General features: G+C 44.7%; 1 protein-coding gene across 2 annotated transcripts in view; it reads left to right on the top strand.

The window, feature by feature from the left end:
• The window catches only part of LOC138267781 (fatty acyl-CoA hydrolase precursor, medium chain-like), a 247890-nt gene that overhangs the window by 209507 nt on the left and 16594 nt on the right, over window positions 1-21789 (top strand). For both annotated transcript variants that reach the window (XM_069216980.1, XM_069216981.1), the window contains one exon: window positions 16736-16808. In XM_069216980.1, coding sequence (XP_069073081.1) covers window positions 16736-16808 — 73 coding nt within the window. The remainder of the gene's footprint in view (window positions 1-16735; window positions 16809-21789) is intronic.

The raw sequence follows: 21789 nt of genomic DNA, 5'->3' as shown, positions 1-21789 counted from the left end.
TTTTTTTGGTTCTTTCTTTTTTTTAGAGATGGGGAGCGACCCATCAGGCAAGGGTCGCTCCCCTGGGGGGCAAATTGTATTTAGACCATTTCTGCCCCCCTGGGGGCAGATTGGCCGATTTTAGGTCAATCTGCCCCCAAGGGGGCAGAAACCACTAGGCACCGGGGATTTGTTTTTTGGCGCCAATGTCACGCAGGGGGAGCGACCCTGTAGGCAAGGGTCGCTCCCGGGGGGCGGGGGGTGGGGGTTGGGGGGGCAAATTTATTTTAGGCCATATCTGCCCCCCCGGGGGACAGATCGGCCTATTATTAGGCCGAACTGCCCCCGGGGGGGGGGGCAGAACACTCTAGGCGCCAGGGCAATTTTTTTTTTGTGTGTTTTTTTGTTGATGTTTCTTTTTTTAGAGATGGGGAGCGACCCATCAGGTAAGGGTCGCTCCCCTGGGGGGGCAAATTGTATTTAGACCATTTCTGCCCCCCTGGGGGCAGATTGGCCAATTTTAGGTCAATCTGCCCCCAAGGGGGCAGAAACCACTAGGCACCGGGGATTTGTTTTTTGGCGCCAATGTCACGCAGGGGGAGCGACCCCGTAGGCAAGGGTCGCTCCCGGGGGGGGGGTGGGGGTTGGGGGGGCTTTTTTTTTTTAGGCCATTTCTGCCCCCCCGGGGGACAGATCGGCCTATTATTAGGCCGAACTGCCCCCCGGGGGGGGGGGCAGAACACTCTAGGCGCCAGGGCAATTTTTTTTTTTGTGTTTTTTTTTTTTGTTGTTTCTTTTTTTAGAGATGGGGAGCGACCCATCAGGCAAGGGTCGCTCCCCTGGGGGGGCAAATTGTATTTAGACCATTTCTGCCCCCCTGGGGGCAGATTGGCCAATTTTAGGTCAATCTGCCCCCAAGGGGGCAGAAACCACTAGGCACCGGGGATTTTTTTTTTGGCGCCAATGTCACGCAGGGGGAGCGACCCCGTAGGCAAGGGTCGCTCCCGGGGGGGGGGGGGGTTGGGGGGGCATATTTATTTTAGGCCATTTCTGCCCCCCGGGGGGGGCAGAACACTCTAGGCGCCAGGGCAATTTTTTTTTTGTGTTTTTTTTTTTTGTTGTTTCTTTTTTTAGAGATGGGGAGCGACCCATCAGGCAAGGGTCGCTGTCCCTGGGGGGGCAAATTGTATTTAGACCATTTCTGCCCCCCTGGGGGCAGATTGGCCAATTTTAGGTCAACCTGCCCCTAAGGGGGCAGAAACCACTAGGCACCGGGGATTTGTTTTTTGGTGCCAATGTCACGCAGGGGGAGCGACCCCGTAGGCAAGGGTCGCTCCCGGCGGGGGAGGGTGGGGGTTGGGGGGCAAATTTATTTTAGGGCATTTCTGCCCCCCCCCCCTGGGGCCGGCTGAGCTACAGGCCAAACACCACAGGTAGGCACCTTGCAAAAAACACCTCTGTTTTCTGTGAAAAAGTATGTTGTGTCCACGTTGTGTTTTGGGCCATTTCCTTTTGTGGGCGCTAGGCCTACCCACAGAAGTGATGTACCATTTTTATCGAGAGACTTAGGGGAACGCTGGGTGGAAGGAAATTTGTGGCTCCTCTCAGATTCCAGAACTTTCTGTCACCGAAATGAGAGGAAAAAGTGTTTTTTGGGCCAAATTTTGATGTTTGCAAAGGATTCTGGGTAACATAACCTGGTCAGAGCCCCGCAAGTCACCCCATCTTGGATTCCCCTGGGTTTCTAGTTTTCAAAAATGCACTGGTTTGCTAGGTTTCCTCAGGTGTCGGCTGAGCTACAGGCCAAAATCCACAGGTAGGCACTGCTTTTTATTAAAAAATGTGATGTGTCCACGTTGTGTTTTGGGCCCTTTCCTTTCGTGGGCGCTAGTCCTACCCACACAAGTGATGTATCATTTTTATCGGGAGACTTGGGGGAACGCTGGGTAGAAGGAAATTTGTGGCTCCTCTCAGATTCCAGAACTTTCTGCCACAGAAATGTGAGTAACATGTGTATTTTTAGCCAAATTTTGAGGTTTGCAAAGGATTCTGGGTAACAGAACCTGGTCCGAGCCCCGCAAGTCACCCCTCCTTGGATTCCCCTAGGTCTCTAGTTTTCAGAAATGCACAGGTTTGGTAGGTTTCCCTAGGTGCCGGCTGAGCTAGAGGCCAAAATCTACAGGTAGGCACTTCGCAAAAAACACCTCTGTTTTTTCCCAAAATTTAGGATGTGTCCACGTTGCGCTTTGGGGTGTTTCCTGTCGCCGGCGCTAGGCCTACCCACGCAAGTGAGGTATCATTTTTATCGGGAGACTTGGGGGAACGCTGGGTGGAAGGAAATTTGTAGCTCCTCTCAGATTCCAGAACTTTCTGCCACAGAAATGTGAGTAACATGTGTATTTTTAGCCAAATTTTGAGGTTTGCAAAGGATTCTGGGTAACAGAACCTGGTCCGAGCCCCGCAAGTCACCCCTCCTTGGATTCCCCTAGGTCTCTAGTTTTCAGAAATGCACAGGTTTGGTAGGTTTCCCTAGGTGCCGGCTGAGCTAGAGGCCAAAATCTACAGGTAGGCACTTCGCAAAAAACACCTCTGTTTTTTTCCAAAATTTAGGATGTGTCCACGTTGCGCTTTGGGGTGTTTCCTGTCGCCGGCGCTAGGCCTACCCACGCAAGTGAGGTATCATTTTTATGGTGAGACTTGGGGGAACGCTGGGTGGAAGGAAATTTGTAGCTCCTCTCAGATTCCAGAACTTTCTGCCACAGAAATGTGAGGGACATGTGTTTTTTTAGCCACATTTTGAGGTTTGCAAAGGATTCTGGGTAACAGAACCTGGTCCGAGCCCCGCAAGTCACCCCTCCTTGGATTCCCCTAGGTCTCTAGTTTTCAGAAATGCACAGGTTTGGTAGGTTTCCCTAGGTGCCGGCTGAGCTAGAGGCCAAAATCTACAGGTAGGCACTTCGCAAAAAACACCTCTGTTTTTTTCCAAAATTTAGGATGTGTCCACGTTGCGCTTTGGGGTGTTTCCTGTCGCCGGCGCTAGGCCTACCCACGCAAGTGAGGTATCATTTTTATCAGGAGACTTGGGGGAACGCTGGGTGGAAGGAAATTTGTAGCTCCTCTCAGATTCCAGAACTTTCTGCCACAGAAATGTGAGGGACATGTGTTTTTTTAGCCAAATTTTGAGGTTTGCAAAGGATTCTGGGTAACAGAACCTGGTCCGAGCCCCGCAAGTCACCCCTCCTTGGATTCCCCTAGGTCTCTAGTTTTCAGAAATGCACAGGGTTGGTAGGTTTCCCTAGGTGCCGGCTGAGCTAGAGGCCAAAATCTACAGGTAGTCACTTTGCTAAAAACAGCTCTGTTTTCTGTGATATGTCCACGTTGTGTTTTGGGGCATATCCTGTCGCGGGCGCTAGGCCTACCCACACAAGTGAGGTATCATTTTTATCGGGAGACGTGGGGGAACGCTGGGTGGAAGGAAATTTGTGGCTCCTCTCAGATTCCAGAACTTTCTGCCACAGAAATGTGAGGAACATGTGTTTTTTTAGCCAAATTTTGAGGTTTGCAAAGGATTCTGGGTAACAGAACCTGGTCCGAGCCACACAAGTCACCCCTCCTTGGATTCCCCTAGGTCTCTAGTTTTCAGAAATGCATAGGTTTGGTAGGTTTCCCTAGGTGGCGGCTGAGCTAGAGGCCAAAATCTACAGGTAGTCACTTTGCTAAAAACAGCTCTGTTTTCTGTGATATGTCCACGTTGTGTTTTGGGGCATATCCTGTCGCGGGCGCTAGGCCTACCCACACAAGTGAGGTATCATTTTTATCGGGAGACGTGGGGGAACGCTGGGTGGAAGGAAATTTGTGGCTCCTCTCAGATTCCAGAACTTTCTGCCACAGAAATGTGAGGAACATGTGTTTTTTTAGCCAAATTTTGAGGTTTGCAAAGGATTCTGGGTAACAGAACCTGGTCCGAGCCCCGCAAGTCACCCCTCCTTGGATCCCCCTAGGTCTCTAGTTTTCAGAAATGCACAGGTTTGGTAGGTTTCCCTAGGTGGCGGCTGAGCTAGAGGCCAAAATCTACAGGTAGTCACTTTGCTAAAAACAGCTCTGTTTTCTGTGATATGTCCACGTTGTGTTTTGGGGCATATCCTGTCGCGGGCGCTAGGCCTACCCACACAAGTGAGGTATCATTTTTATCGGGAGACGTGGGGGAACGCTGGGTGGAAGGAAATTTGTGGCTCCTCTCAGATTCCAGAACTTTCTGCCACAGAAATGTGAGGAACATGTGTTTTTTTAGCCAAATTTTGAGGTTTGCAAAAGATTCTGGGTAACAGAACCTGGTCCGAGCCACACAAGTCACCCCTCCTTGGATTCCCCTAGGTCTCTAGTTTTCAGAAATGCATAGGTTTGGTAGGTTTCCCTAGGTGGCGGCTGAGCTAGAGGCCAAAATCTACAGGTAGTCACTTTGCTAAAAACAGCTCTGTTTTCTGTGATATGTCCACGTTGTGTTTTGGGGCATATCCTGTCGCGGGCGCTAGGCCTACCCAAACAAGTGAGGTATCATTTTTATCGGGAGACTTGGGGGAACATAGAATAGCAAAACAAGTGTTATTGCCCCTTGTCTTTCTCTACATTTATTCCTTCCAAATATAGGGGTGTGTGTAAAAAAGACATCTATTTGAGAAATTCCATGTAATTCACGTGCTACTATGGTCACCCCGGAATTCAGAGATGTGCAAATAACCACTGCTCCTCAACACCTTATCTTGTGCCCTTTTTGGAAATGCAAAGGTTTTCTTGATAGCTATTTTTTACTCCTTATATTTCAGCAAATGAATTACTGTACCCGGTATAGAATGAAAACGCACTGCAGGGTGCAGCTCATTTATTGGCTCTGGGTTCCTCGGGTTCTTGATGAACCTAAAAACCCTATATATCCCCGCAACCAGAGGAGTCCATCAGACGTAACGGTATATTGCTTTCGATAATCTGACATTGCAGGGAAAAGTTACAGAGTAAAAAGTAGAGAAAAATTGATGTTTTTTTCACCTCAATTTCAATATTTTTCTTTTTCAGCTGTTATTTTCTGTAGGAAACCCTTGTAGGATCTACACAAATGACCCCTTGCTGAATTCAGAATTTTGTCTACTTTTCAGAAATGTTTAGGTTTCTGGGATCCAGCATTGGTTTCATGACCATTCCTGTCACTGACTGGAAGGAGGCGGAAAGCACAAAAAATTGCACAAATGGGGTATGCCCCAGTAAAATGCCAAAATTGTGTTGAAAAATTGGGTTTTCGGATTCAAGTCTGCCTGTTCCTGAAAGCTGGGAAGCTGCTGAGTTTAGCACCGCAAACCCTTTGTTGATGCCATTTTCAGGGGAAAAACCACAAGCCTTCTTCTGCAGCCACTTTTTCCAATTTTTTTGAAAAAAACAAAATTTTCCCTGTATTTTGGCCAATTTCTTGGCCTCTTTCAGGGGAACCCACAAAGTCTGGGTACCTCCAGAATCCCTAGGATGTTGGAAAAAAAGGACGCAAATTTGGCTTGGTTAGCTTATGTGGACAAAAAGTTATGCGGGCCTAAGCGCGAACTGCCCCAAATAGGCAAAAAAAGGCCTGGCACAGGAGGGGGAAAAGGCCTGGCAGCGAAGTGGTTAAGTAGTAAGTAACAGTGGCACTGGTGGCCTTTTAAAGAGGTGAGGTGTAATCTTTGGCTCAAATTCCAGTAGCCAAGCCACACACATCTGCTCTGATGGTTCAGGGGGAGATGGGAGGTTTGCTCACATTTCTTTGCACTCAGTTTTTCTCTCTTACTCATTCTCAATCAGTCCAATTAACTTACTCTGATTTGTACTTTTACTGACTGTCTTTGCATCACTGGTTCACTTAGTCTCACTCTGACCTTCTCAGTCCCACTCATTCTGGCCCACTCAGATTCATTCTTTCTTACTCAGTTCTACTGAGTCTGACTCACTTTGTCCCACTCATTTGGACTCACTTATTCCCATTCTCTCAGTCTCACTCAGCTTCACTCAGTGCTACTCTGATTTACTAAGTCCCACCCTGATACATCTAGAACCCAATTAGGAGTTGGGTAGTTGAACCACCACAACGTCAATACAGCAGTGGTGAGGTGGCTGTCAATATGGCAGCCTCACCACTGCCATATTAGGATATTTCCACGTAGCTACCTGTGTGCATTCCAAGGGTGCTGTCAGGGGGGCCCCTGAACTGCCTTCCTACCAGTATTTTCATGGCAGAAACCCCACCTTAGAAAGGGTGGCGGAAAGGAAAGACATGATAAGCAAGGCGGTGCCAAACTAGACACCGCTGTGGCTGACCATGACTTAGACCACTGCCAACCTGTCGGGATCCATGAGCCTGGTGGAGGCAATGGTCTCCTGGCGGTCCAACTGCCAGGATCATAATCTGGCAGTCAGACTGCCAGGAGTGAAGCGGTCCGAATGGCACTGCGTGTTTGGCAGTCCGAAGACCACCTAACTCGTAATAAGGCCCTTAGTCTCCATCATTCCAATTCACTCATTTTAACTCAGTCTCACTCATTGTGTTCCTCAGACTGACTCTACATCAGTTTCACTCACTGAGTATCACTCTGACTGACTCAGACTCAGTCTGCCTCACTCTTTTTCAGTCAGTCTCCCTCATTCTCAATTAGCCTACCTCATTCTCACTCATTCAATCCCCCTCTGCACTAAGCCTTCCTATCAATGACATGCATCTCAGGGATATGGTCAACAAACACGATCAAGTGATGTGCCTCCAAGTAAGACTCACCCTTCCTTATAATGATGTGCACACCAGTGACCTGGTCACTCCATATGTGCACTCACTCTGTAGAGAGTGTCACTTCCACATGGAGTCATAAGAGACTCCCAAACAGTGCATGAATACCTTCTATAAAGAACACATAATGCAACCTAACCTAACTTAACACTGGTAAATACTACAGCACTGAATGTATACATTTGTTAGCATAGATTCTGCACCACGAGCCCTGGTCTAACGTGTTGGTAGTAGCAACTATTCAAAGGTTGAGAGGGTGCAATAATAAAGTGACAAAGCACTCCCCCTACTCCATCTTAGAATGGAGAGGTTATTCAGACCCACTAATAAATGAGCCTGACATTTGGAGTGAACGATCAAGGGTGCACAAGAGTTAGAAAAGATGAGAGGGCAATGATCAAAGTTAGGCAGGACTCAATGTGCAGCCCTTAGGACTTAGGATTCTGTGGGACCCTCACTATATGCACGCACTCCCGAAAAACAATGAACACAGCAAACAATGTAGTGAACACTGGAGGCTTTGAAGGAGCCTACACGAACACACACAATAGGAGGCCTCTAAGGGCAAAGTGTTCACCCCAGCTCTACATTTAAACCGGATCTTCTCACAATACATTGTGTTCAACTGTTTTTGTGATGTTATTGGAACCACAATGGTGCAGTTTGGTAGAGCTGTAAAGAAAATAAGAATTAGTGTCACCCACTTCAGTGATCCTCGTTTCATCGACTTCAGAAGGATGATAAGAAAAGCCCACAGGCTGGGAATTCTAAGTTTATGTCATGCAGTTTGTACTCCATTCATCACTGGCATTAATCTACTGAATTGTTCTCTGACCTGTCAACTTACGACAGAGAATGAGCTGTTGTACAGCTGATATGTGAATTCAGAAGGCATTGTTGTCTGTCACTATCACTTGCTGCTGCCTCCTACCTTTTCTAGTTGGCTTTTCTCCGTAGATCAAAAGAGCACACACTTATGTGAAGCGTACTGCTTGACCTTTACATATTGTTTTCAAATTTAAGATGTAATTTGTAATTTTTTTAATGATTTTTACTTTACAGACTGACAGGCTTCTTTTAAACATTTTTTCCATTTAATATTCTGAAACACATTCTTATATTAGTTCAAATTTCCTTTACTATATTATTTTTGGATTTCAAAACACAACCCTTCACCAGGACTTGAACAATAACTTACATTAATAGAAATGCGTTCTTATACAGTCCAGAAATATTTTTTTAACAATGAATGCTATTCACATTCCAAAGATATGTGTTGAATTGAACATGCATACTTTCAATTACTTAAGGATTGCAAATCCCCTTTACCCAGACCTTTTTCATGAGGGCAAATGGTTATAACTCTTTGTCAGCCATTATTGCGATTCAGTTTGAAAACCTCCCATTCCACAGAAGTATGTCCTATTCCATAGTACATTACATTTGACATTTCAGAAGATTTCTTAAATCTAGTTTATACAAGTTATCAACTCATTGCCTACGTCCAGTGTCTAAATTAATGGCTTTGATTCTTAGTCATACTCACTCCATTGTTCATTCATTGTAATGCAGCCTGACTTCCTCAAGTCACAGGCTTTAACTGTCACTCATATGCACAGACAAGATTACACATACAGACACGCTGGGCCAGATTTACAAGGCCTTAGCAATTTTTAGTGCCACACTAGTGTATTTTTTTTACACTAATGTGGCGTTGAGGAGGCCATTCTCCTTTGCCATATTTATAAAATGGTGCAATGGTAGCATTGCACCACTTTGTAACCTCTTGCGCCACATTTTACCTGAGCCAGGTATAATGTAGGCAAGGGGGGTGTTCCCACACAGGGAAGCCGCAATAAATGGTGCAGTAAAATCCACAAGATTTCACTGTGCCATTTTTTCCATCATTTTAATGCCTGCTCAGGGCAGGCATTAAAGTGATGGACCCACAGTAGCCTATAGGCCTCCCTAGTGCTTTGCTGCACTAACGCCATAATTTATGGTGTTAATCAAGCAAAGCGCCACAATAGCATCATAAATTATGATGCTGTTGTGGAAACGAGCGCCATGGTGTCCCCGTATTGTAAATACGGTGCAGCCATGGTGTGGTTAGGTGGGACTGTGGCGGCCCGATGCACCACTTTTTGTATATCTGGCCCTCTATCTCACAGATATACTAACGCACAGACACATTCTCTCACCCACAGACAAACACTCTCACCCATATGCAGACAACATTTAAAACGTTTTCTTTTGAGTACCTTATTTCCTTCACAGGTCCCATTTGGACATCTGCTCTCTTCTGCTTCCGGAGCTGGGGGACAGGGAAACCTTGCACCTGCGTAGGAAGTCGCAGGTACCAGGCTTCACTTATTTTGTTCACCCCAACCTTTCCCAACTCTGTGAGATTTGGGAAATAGTTGGGTGACAGGCTGATTGAAGTGTTACCACGGGCACTGCAAGGCTTAAGCCTGCAGCACCCATGCCTACCTTTATCTGTGATACCTTAGTACGTCACATGTAGGGGAGGCACTAAGGGGTGCTAGGACCCCAAGAATAGGGATGGAATTTTTGCAGCCATAGTGATCTCTTACTGATGCCTGGTGCAGGCTTCTTTGTGTGCCCACATGTGACCTCAGACAGAGACTGTTGCTGGACAGGAACTCTGCATTTTTATTTTATCCCAATAATAGTTTACTGTTCACTTTTTGAGTAACCCGAGCATTCCATATAAAGATGACACCTGATCTTGGGATGAGGGTCTTCATATTGCAACAAGGCGCTGCTGTTGTCTGAACAGGGATTGCTTCTCAGATTCAAACGTGTATACAGGGAGACTAGAGGGTCTAGAGTCCTGGACCTTCATAATGTAATTCCTGGATTCTGTCTCACAGAACTTCTATGCTTTCACTTTGCTGGGTATGTTACATCTATCACAGCACCTCTGCTCATTGTAGAATAAGCTGTGTTCTGCTAGGCCACTGTCATGAGCTTGTAGTTGGCCCATGACATGTCTCAGTTATATAAATGATGAGTGGAATTGAATAGTTTGTGCTCATGTCCAGAAACTGCTCTAAGTCGAACCTTCCTGAATATTCCACTGTCCTAAGACTTGAAGAGATGCTGTCACTCACCCATGACTTCAACCTTAGAGTCCTCCAAAGGTTCTCACTCTAGGAGTGTATTTAGAACAGAGGAATGCTACATAGGTCAATGAAGTGCTACTTTAGAGCCACATTTTCAGGATAACCCCTGACTATTAGGTGTGTTCAATTTAGATGCATTATAATGAAATGTATCTTATGTGGCTATCATGAAAATCTGGCATGGATTTCACCTTCCTGGTGAAAAAATGCCCACCACTTGTTTGAAGTGAAACAAATCTGATCTAACAGAATATGAGACTTCAAAAACAGTCCTACATTAATGCTGAGCTTTTAGTTATTCTCAGCTGACAAATTAGAACACCAGAACCATCAAATTGTCCAATGTTGGGTGAGAGCTTTGTTTTTCCTTGCCACGCCCGCCGCCCCTTCAACAGGCGTGACCTTTGTGCTGCTTTGAAATGTAGAGGAGGTTGCACTATTTTCCAAGTCCTTTTGTCGGGACACCCCACACTCAGTTCCTGTCACTTTCTCTAGGCAGCCGCGCAGATACATGCTAGAGAACAACTGCTAACCTCAGTGTGTGTTGGAGGTGGGCTGGAGAGGGCCCCTCGGCAGTGAAGACACTTGTGTGGTCCATGCGAGCCCTGCTCCGACAGGAGTCAACCTGGTACTCCGATCTTAAAACATCTTTCCTCTGCAAAGTTTTGAAATGAGTGTTAATGGAGGTGTTTAAATCACGTTGCCAGCAGAGGGAGAAAGGATGTTTATTTATTTACCTGCAATATCTCCCTCAAAGAAAACATGAAGAGCGTGGCACTCTGGCAGTCAAGTTAAATTGATCGGAAAATGCATTCTTTGTTTTTCTTTAAAGCTCACCTTATGAAGCCCAATTGGGTTTTTTGCAATCGGAGAGTGAATGAAAATGAATATATATGACCAGAGAGAAACAGAACTAAGTCCTCGATGGCTCCATGAGGAATACTGACTAGTATATTCGTAGTGCTTCAAGGTGCCAACCTGCAATTAAAGCTTTGTGAATATGCAACTGTTATATTACAAGCCTTCTATTTCAAGGGATTTACAAGAGTTTCAAGATCTTTTTACAACTTCTTAGTGCACAAAATTGTGTCATTTCTGATATTTACATCGTTCTGTGTGGCTAATTGCTTGATTTTACACGTGCAAAAGTGTCACTCTCACATATTTGCATGTTGAATGTCACTCATAAGTACACTGAAATCATCAAAATGTCACACATAAGCAATAAGGAAAATTGACGGATATGGGATTGCTGTGGTTTTAGCGCAGTTTTTTAGGGGGGGTTCTATATTTTTTGCCTCTCGGAATATGTGATTGGCTGGGCAACCGGGAACTGTCAGTCAGGGATAGTATCATATGGGTATTTCTTTTCCTAATTAAGGAGAGCTTTGCCTTGGATTTCTTGGTGCAAGACATGATTGAGGAGGTGGTGTTGAAGGCTTTGGCTTCAGCTAAGAGTCAGCAAAGTTCCAGCCATTCAAAAATGAGGGAAGAGTGATATTCATTTTCTTTGGATTCAGAGAAGCCCTCAACTTCTTCAGGGAAATACATTGAAAGAAATATGGGATACCCTGTCTATGCACAGCAGGATCTAGGGTTCCCTCCCTTCCAATCAGAGAATTAAGGGGATTCGTTTTTTCCACCATATTTCAGGCCCTCCACAATGGGCATGCCTTTTTATGGAACTATTAAAGACATGGTGATGGATGAATGGAAGGAAGTGGATAAGGTTAATGTGCCTGGTTTTTTTCTGCAGAAGTTGCATTTGCTGGAGGGTGATGATGTGTTACATGATTCAGTTAAGGTGAGTGCAATTCTGGCTCATTTAAATCGAAAGACTACCTTTAATCTGGAAGACTGCTTTCAAGCTGATCCTTCAAATAAAAAAGTGGATACTGGATTAAAGAAGGCCTTCACAGTGGAGAACCTATCTCTAAAAGCCAGCACGTTTGCAGCAGATGCAGCACAATCATTGATTAAAGACTTTGATGGGTTGACTGTGACTATTCAGGAGTGGCTGGAGTGTTTGGATTTACTTGCTGGTATGGATCAACAGACAATACTATTGACAGATATTCCTCTAACACAAGATATTCTTCACCAACACAAGATTCCAGTGTTCCAGCGGATAAAGGCAGAACAGTTTTGGTGGCAGTCCAGCAACAATATGGACAAAGGGGCACATCTTTGCCCACCAGAGCCTCTTTATCACAACAGATGCCAATCTACCTGGTTGAGGGCCTGGGGACAGGCGATGTAGGTTCAGGGGCTCTGGTCTCACGCAGAGATGCTGAGATGCTAGAATTGGAGGGAATTTGAGGGTGTGAGAGAGGAAACTTTTGCATTCCAGAGTCAGGTGGTGGGGCTGGCGGTACTGATTCAGCATGCAAATTTCAACCCCAAACTTTACATAAACAGGCAGGGGGGACAAGGTCCCAAGCTGTGAACAGGATTGGAAAGACTCTCTTCTCATGGGGTCAAGTTACTCTCTTATCACTGAAGGCAATCCACATTCAGGGGGTGGCCAATGTGGTGGCGGATACTCTCAGCAGGAGCATTCCATCTTCCCTGGACTTTTCTCTACCCCCATTGGTTTTCTCTCAGGTGGTTTACTAGTGGGGGGTTCTGGTGGTGGATCTTTTTGAGCCTGAAGCCAATGCCAAAGTTCAGAGGTTCTGTTCAAGAGTGAACGAAGAGACATCATGGGCAGGGAATGCCCTATCTTGCAAATGGCTGAAGGGTTTGGTTTATGTGTTTCCCCAATTTCCCATGATCAAATGTTTTTTGGTGAAAGTGAGGCACGAGCAGTCTGATGTGTTTCTGATTGCTCCCAGATGGCCTTGGGCCAATTGGTTTCCTCTGCTGATGCTGATGATGTTGGTCCCAAGTTGGCTGGCTTGTGTGAGCCTGCATCCTCTCGACTTACCATTTCTATGGATGGAGTCATTGAAGAAGCTCCACTTGACCGTTTAGAGGTTGAGAGGAGGGTTGTGAGGGAACAGGGTCTTCCAGATAACTCGGAGTTTACGTTGCAAGCATCCAGAAGGTCACCCACACAGAAGTCATATAACAGACACTAAAGGTCGTTTTCATGTTGGTGTGAACCCTAGGGTTTGAACTCTCAATCTGTGCGGTTGGTGGGGATTATCGAATTTTAGCAGTGGGGTGTTCAGTTGGGCTTGTACATTGCCACCCTCAGAATGCAATCTGCAGCACTTCAGGTATTCATGGCACCATGGAAGAATTTGTACAACAATGATGGTTTGATTTCTAGGCTACTGAATGGTCTGTCCGATACGTGTGTTAGGATGGGTCTTTCCTCCCCCTTGGGATTTGTTTGATGCTGGATTTGATAGCTTTGACCAAGCCTCTATTTGAATCTTTGGACATGGCTGACTTGCACTATTTGACCCTTAAGTCATTCTTTCTTGTAGCTATCACTTCCGCGAGGAGGCTGGGTGAACTGGGGGCCTTGTCATGCAGGTTTCCTTTTTGCAGGTTGTTTTAGGAGAGGGTGATTTTAGTTCCAGTGCCTTCCTTTGTTCTGAATGTCATAGGGAATATTAAGTGATCTTTCCTGCCTTTTTATCCATCTTCTGCTTCAGAAGAAGAGTCAAGATTGCACTTGTTGGACGTAAGGAGGGCCCTGCTACTGTATCCTGATAAGGTTCTGGTTTTAAGGAAAGACAAATACTTTTGGGTCAAGAAGAAAGGGGGAAAGGCCAGCCAGAGCCCCTTGGAGTGGATGGATAAAAAAGCTTGATTGTTAAGGCTTATGAGGTGGAGGGAAGCCTTCGCCTTTACAGGTACAGGGCAGATCAACCCGTAGCGTAGCTTCTACAGCAGCAGAATTGCAGGGTGCATCCCTTCCGAAACTTTGTAGGGCAGCTACATGGTCAGAATCCTCAACCTTTGTAAAGCACTATTGTTCGGGGAAAACTACAACACTGATGATGTTGTGGTTATAAGGAGCTGTCCTCTATGAATGAACAGAGGGGCAAATATGCTGTTTCAAATACGTTCTGTGGTTTAGCATATGTGACTATGTCAGTTATGTCTTATTTCTGAGCTTCTTCCTTCTCATATGTAATGAAGGAAAACAAGGGAGGGACAATAGGGTAATGCAGGAGGGACAATAGGGTAATGCTCACATTACTTACCGATAATGGCACTACGGTGAGTCCTACTCCCTCGCTTTCATTCATTGTCCCTCCCAGTATGCACAACTGACTTGGGGGTTGGTTAGGATGCTTGATTACTGGCAGGAGGGGTGGAGAGTGAGGGGGTTCTTATAATAGGAAATTACTTGTGATTGGTATGATGAGGCAGGGGTGCCTCATATGTAATAAATGAAAGCGAGGGAGTAGGACTTGGTGTAATGCCATTATCGGTAAGTAACGTAGGCATGGTGAACGACAGTCGGAGCAAGTACATCATCTCTTTTGTGGTAATTTCATGTTGGGCCGTAAAGCTCAGGTAATGGGAGGGTACATCAGCACTTTTGTCTTTCGCTACAGGTGTCTCAAGAGTTTGACTCCCAATAAGTCAGGGGTCATTAATTGCGGCACAAGACGTAATGTGGATTTAGACGATACGTAAAGAATGTCTGATGGCACCTCTTCGCACCATAAATTCCGCTGATCAAAAACAGTGTTTCACTTACCTGAGACGAAGTTGATCTATTTTAAAAATGTGAATGTAGAAACACCAGTTGTGTTTTTTTTAACTGCACTCATCAGTGTTCATATTATTTTGGTACCTCTTTTGGAGATACCACACTCACTGAAAATGAAACAAAGATTCTTTAGTGTGCCTAGATTTAAGTTTACTCATTAATTTTATAGAATAAAATCCTTACACTGTTTCGGCAGCGAAACTCGTCAATGTTTAAAAGTGTTTTTTTTTTCATATCATTACATTTTTTAATTTGTAGATTTATGAGATGCCATTTCTCGCACAAGATAATATGACACCGTGGAACGTAGGACCTTATTTTGAAACTTGTCTGACGGGATAACTTTTCAACACGTAGCGGATATCCCTATGAACGTCAATTCACCAAAAAGCTAGGGGTAGCGGAAGTGACACCGCACGCCTTTTGACCTTCAGTTTGACACACACATGCATTCTTGCGCATACATACATTTACACTTACACACACTCTGTCTCACATAAACACACACCCTCAAGCACGCACACAACTTGCATTTAAAAGCACTTTTTCACTTACCTCAGCAGCCAGGGATGGCTGTATTTCAGCTAATTGTCCTCGATGTTTATTACATTAACAGTGAATAATGTCTGTTAGTGTAATAAAAGCGTTGAGAGACAAAACACAGTGGAGCCCCAACCGACGTCCATAAGGATGAGGTGCCACTGTGTTCCTGGTCACAAAGGGCAAGACAAGGGTCGCATCTGCGACTCCTGGCGACCCCTAAATGACGTCCATGGATATCCCTTCGTTCATGATGTAAGTGTTATAGCTATAATGCACTTATAGTAGGGTGGATGGGATAGCCATCACCTTTCCAATGCTGTATCCCGTCTGCCATCTTCTAAATGAGGCCTTCAGTTTTTAGCGCTTTTACCCTCACTGATCATTATGCTGTTCATTTACAATAAAATATACATAAAGTCAATGGGATTCGATAAGTTGAAGATAGTTTAAGAGTTTCCGTATACATGAATCTCACAGCAGAATACACAAACATCCACCACTTTATCTCTAAGATGTATTCCTCATTCTTGTAAAACCTTTGCTTGAGGAATAAGTAACATTTGTATTTTCGTTGTTTTGGTAAAACAAAAACCCTTGGGATACTATCTCAAAGACCCGAGCCAATCAACGACCACATCATCAGAGAATGTGTAGCAACAGGAAGCTTTTTTTTTTTTGCCAAAGTAGTGGAACCTGCCCATTGGTAGGATGCAATATAGGTAGGCAGTAGAACCCTTACATCTACAAGCTATGTATCTGCATAAAGACAGCAGGGTGTGCACATTTTGGTTGTGGTCTCCTACTGCACCACACAAACAGTCCTTTGTTGCTGAGAAGAATGTGCTGTGGTTTGGGAGAACACTGTGGCATCATAACCAACTTGTCAGTTGGGAGATTTGAGGCAGAATAGGAACACAAAGGTATTGTTGTGGAAGACAAGCCAACAAACTTGAAGGCTTTAACAGAGAGAAGCAAAGTCATTGGAAAGGGACGCCTGGTACATGCTGCTCCCCTGTACTGGAACCTGCATACAAAAATGTGTCCAATATGATGCTAATGGCCTAATAGAGAGTTTGGTGGAGGGTTACTTTGTCACAAACTTGACAGACGTCCCATCCCGTCCCATCTTTGAAAGAGCAGTATAACCATGCCTTCAATGGCGGAGTTACACCTGTGTTCCTATTTGTGCTCCTTCTGTTTCAGCAAGCATGTTGGAAATATTTGTCTGATGCAGCCCTGGTGTTCCTTATGGTAAAATACAGCTTGGTGTAAACTAAACTCTTGCTTTGGATAAGAGTACCAACAATTCTTACATTTTAAGTACCTGGCATAATTTGAATGTAATATTTGAGTAAAACAGAGCTGGCTCCCCATACTGAAGAAAGAAATGAGTAAAGCACATCTGTCTGTTCATCCTAGAAATGGATGCTTGTGTAGGTCCCAAATTTACATTTACACAGCAAAGCATGAATACTTTTTAACCGTGTGAAAATGTACTTGATATCAAAACCGAAGTGAATGTTAATACTCTATTGCAATATATTTATTTTAAACCTTGGTATGTAAATATGCTTTTATCATGCCGTCTCCCAGGTAATGCTACTGAGGAGGAGAAGGACCTTTGCAAAACAGTGATGAAATATTGGGCCAACTTTGCAAGGAATGGGTAAGGATTACTTGGCACTTTTGTAAAGGAAACACCTATTTGTTGTATTAGTATATAAAGCTTAGCCTTCTAAATCCTTCCTGCTGCTTTTTTGGTCTAATACGCACATCTTCATATATCTTTGCAGAGTTTATATGGCCCACACATCGAAAGAAGGGAAAAAGGCCTCTCCTCTACTTGATTTACCTCCTGGCTTTCACCTGACTGGGAGAACTTGGGGCCATATTTATACTTTTTGACGCAAAACTGCGCTATCGCAGTTTTGCGCCAAAAAGATTAGCGCCGGCTAACGCCATTCTGAAGCGTCATGCGGGCGCCGTATTTATTGAATGGCGTTAGCCGGCGCTAGCAGACCGGCGCTGCCTGGTGTGCGTGGAAAAAAAACACGTACACCAGGCAGCGCCGGCGTTGGGGAAAATGGCGTTAGGGCGTCTTAAAATGGGGCAAGTCAGGTAGAGGCAAAAAAATCGCCTCCACCCGATTTGCGCCATTTTTAACGATGCCCAGACGCCATTTACATGACTCCTGTCTTAGTAAAGACAGGAGTCATGCCCCCTTGCCCAATGGCCATGCCCAGGGGACTTCTGTCCCCTGGGCATGGTCATTGGGCATTATGGCATGTAGGGGGGCACAAATCAGGCCCCCCTATGCCAAAAAGAAAAACAAAATAAATAAAAAAAATTTTTTTTTACTTACCTGAATGTCCCTGGGATGGGTCCCTCCATCCTTGGGTGTCCTCCTGGGGTGGGCAAGGGTGGCAGGGGGGGTCCCTGGGGGCATGGGAGGGCAGCTGTGGGATCATTTTGAGCCCACAGGTCCCTTAACGCCTGCCCTGACCCAGGCGTTAAAAAGAGGCGCAAATGCGGGGTTTTTTGCCCCGTCCACTCCCGGGCGTGATTTTTGTCCGGGAGTATAAATACGACGTATTTGCGTCGCAGTAATTTTTTTAGACGGGAACGCCTACCTTGCATCTCATTAACGCAAGGAAGGCGTTCACACAAAAAAATGACGCTCATTCCTCATACTTTGGCGCTAGACGCGTCTAACGCCAAAGTATAAATATGGAGTTAGTTTTGCGTCGAATTTGCGTCGAAAAAAACGACGCAAATTCGGCGCAAACGGAGTATAAATATGCCCCTTGGTACCTAAAGTCTTCCCATCAAAATGCCTTAACATTGTGGAGGGCAGGGCAGGATCTTATTGTCCTTGGGGCTCTGGACCATTGAGTCACATGGGGGAGTACTGCTTCTCATGAAGGGACGTCAACCACACAGTAGACTTTATCACCCAGGGTTAATGTATACTACACTGTGAGGGCAGAACTGTACTAACATTGATAGGGCAATACATTTAAATGCAGAGGAAGACTAGCGAATCCTGGGAGATGGAGGTGGCTCAAGGAACATCTGCAGGTTCTGGCACTTTTCAAGCAATATGCGTAGAAGTCTGTGAGCCAAGGTCCACAAAACCATGCTACAAACACAGCATGACTGTTTACTGCACATAGTTTTTGACTGTATGCTGTGGACTCTGGGACCAGAGTCTGTCTGTGGCTTAGCTCCTGCACCAAACCCTCTGTGGAGTGTGACGCAATTCTTATGTCCTTCTGCTATGTGCAACATGCTCTGAGAGCAGGGCTTAGCCTGTAGCCAGGACCTAGACCAGCTCCCACACAATTGGGCCTAGTACCACACTCTATGGGAGAGAGCAGTGGGTTTGTGGAGCAGGCAAATACATGTGGCCTGCCCCTCTACCATGAACTGCGTAACTTGGTCTGGTGAGTACAGTGTTTGGCCATGTGCACTTTTAGGCACAGGGCTGGCTTCACACCCATGCCTGTTGCTTATGTTTTTTTGAGCATACATAGCGGGTCCTGGCCACAAGTCCCATTAAACAAATCCAGTTGTGCATTGCCTTTTCCTTGCTTAGCACACTCACAACGAGGGCCTGGCCTCAGGTTAAGTCATTATCAGGCCCCAAACCCCGGGTCTGCTGCGCATGATATTTTGGATCAGTAGCGTGTTCTCTGGCCAAGGACCCAGCCCCATCCCTCTGATTTGGCCTTCAACCTCTCCACAAAAGACCTTGTAGCCTCTGGTTACAGCACACGTTCTGGAAACTACTTTTGTGCAGCTCTATCAACTGATGTCAACGTTATCAGCAAATCATACTTGTCACCTCTTTACGGATCTGTACAAAACATGAGAACCCAACAATGGATTTAGCTTTCTAACCGACTAAGAATTGTCAAGCAGATTCATCAAACAAGACCATCATTGTTAGAACATGTGAACTTTTTTGTCCCCCTTTAACTTTCCCCGTCCATGGCAGATCTGCAATGGAGGGACAGACACAAACCTAACATTACACAGTAGTGTTCGGAAGTAGTAAGGGCATCAATTAAATCCTTTTTAATTGAAACAGTAACGGCACTCGGGCTGCACGTCAACAGTTCTCATCGTACCTCGTCATTCCCGCATAATTGCTCTTCCTGTGAATCAACATTATCAGTTATGCACAACTAACATATTTAAGGTGTATTAAAAGAAATGCAAGTTCCTAACAAATGAATAACATTAATCTAAATATTCAAACGAGTGTCATGTTCTTAAATTCATCTGCAAAGACATACAAAAGGATTAACTTTTTCAAGCCCACTTCATGCATTTTGTAAAGCTAATTTCCCAAACAACAACTGAGTGTGTTTACATAAAATCCCAAAATGCATATCTTTTGAATAAAGTGATAACTCCAGTTTGTTGCAGCTACTGTGAGTAAAACGGCCCCTGGGAGCTAAACAGAAAAATGTTTCCCTTTTTGGCATTTCTTTCCATTAATTCCCTCCCCTAATGGATGTGCACAAATTCTGTGGCTCTGAAACTTAGGCCCATATTTATACCTTTTTAGCGCTGCATTCACGCCATTTTTTGACACAAAAGCGGCGCAAACTTACAAAATACAATGGCCCGTATTTATGCTTTTTTAGGGACGCATTTGCGTCGCTTTTTGGCGCAAAAACGGCGCAAACTTACAAAATTCAATTGCATTTTGTAAATTTTCCCCACTTTTGCATCAAACAGCGGCGCAAATGCGCCACTCAAAAAGTATAAATATGGGCCAATGTATTTTGTAAGTTTGCACCGCTTTTGCATCAAAAAGTGGCACAAATGCGGCGCTAAAAAAGTATAAATATGGGCCTTAGTTGAATGGCCCGAGCGAATGCAAACGTTCCTGCAGGTTTACTCCGAATAATTTGAAATTGCAGATAATGATGTTGCCATTTGATGTAGCAGCCACATTCTAAACCAGTGATTTCTAACCTTTTGAGTTCTGTGGACCCCAACTGAGTCATTATTGAATTCCAGGGAACCCCATTGACTTATTACTGGAATCTAGGGAACTTGAATGAATCAATACTGGAATCGGGGACCACAGACTAAGCAGTGCCTGCCATTTAAACCTCAAAACAGTATTCAAAAATACAGAAACAAATATGCATCAAACAAATTATTAAGTAGTTAATTTAATTCACAAACAGTTATAGAAATATCATTTTTTTAAATTTAATGAGAACTATGAAGGTTTTCTAAATGTTTAATTTAATTCTAAAAGCTGAAGCTGTATACTAGACTGTATCACGTTGTCATATTGGTTCCTAATCTGTGCTTACTTTTTTCGGTGCTTCATTTGAGGCCATTCATCATCCATACATCATTCTGTTTGCTGTACTTAGGCTGTTCCCGCAAATCCATCTAAGGACACTAACCTAATATTCGGCCTCCAATTTCGAATTCCTTCATATGTACAGAACATTTATTAGTCTGCTAATATTATTTAATTTTCTAAGTAGTCACAGACCCTCAGGGGTCCTCGGACCACAGGTTAAGTATCACTGTTGAACTCAACAGACACATATGCAACATCAGTGCTCTAATACAGTGAGGCAAAAGACTGACATTTTAGGCATAGTTACACATGCCACAACCAGTTTCAGTCTAGTGTGGCAGGTGCTGTAGAGGCAAATAAAGCTAGCCACTGTCCAGTGACCACAGCTGCACAGTAGCTAAAGGATTGATGCAGCCTGAGAGGGGCATTGTCAGCGTAGGCACCTGTAAACACCAGTCATCTATATGACTGAGCTTGACTTAATTTGATCCTATGTCTGGAGAATGTTTCATGGAGAAGATGTACATTGGATGGTGAGCCTTGAGGCTATGCCCTGTTACGTTTATGGCTTTAATGATTAACGTACATGCAGGTTTCCAACTTTAAGGGTCATATGGCAGGGCCCGTGTGTCTGACTGCAATGTGTTCCAGGTAGTATTCTTTTATTATTCTATCTTCTGTTTGCTTACACACTGCATTTGTACTGAGCCACCTTGTATCACGTACTGTTCAAGGAGCTAGTCGCTGCTTCAATTCTGACTTTGAAGCGTCAAGAACATGCAATGTTTCAGCCTTCAGAGTCAATGAGCTAAAGCCTATGTTTCCAATCTAAATGTGATTGAAGGGTTGAGCCCCTGTTACTTTCACTCATATTGACCCATATTAGGATGTACACTCTCCTGAGGACAGGGTTTTGCACATATTTTATATATAGCATTCAAAACGAATTACTTTATGGTATGCTATAACGAAAAAACTAAAGAACATTTAACCCCTCACCCCTAAAAAGTCTGTAATTCAGTCAATGTGTCAAGTTTATTTTATACTGAAGAAGCTTGGAGACAGAGAAATTGAGAGTCAGACATGGAGACAGGAAAGAGAAATAGGAGAGAAAAAGGGAGGTCCTTGCAGGTACCGGACGGAGAGGCCAGTGGGAAGCCAGTGTTATAACGAAACTTGAGGGGGCCCCCTGCACAGTACATGGAGGCCCACCCCTCCGGACTTATGAAGGAGCTCTGAGGTCAGAATACTGTGCTGAGGGGCCCCCTGGAGCTTGCCCCACCCCAAAAAACATGGGTTGCAGGGTCTTTGTTAC

Source organism: Pleurodeles waltl, chromosome 12, assembly GCF_031143425.1.
Source record: "Pleurodeles waltl isolate 20211129_DDA chromosome 12, aPleWal1.hap1.20221129, whole genome shotgun sequence".
NCBI classification, from domain to species: Eukaryota; Metazoa; Chordata; class Amphibia; order Caudata; family Salamandridae; genus Pleurodeles; species Pleurodeles waltl.
This window is presented reverse-complemented; position numbering and strand designations above follow the sequence as displayed.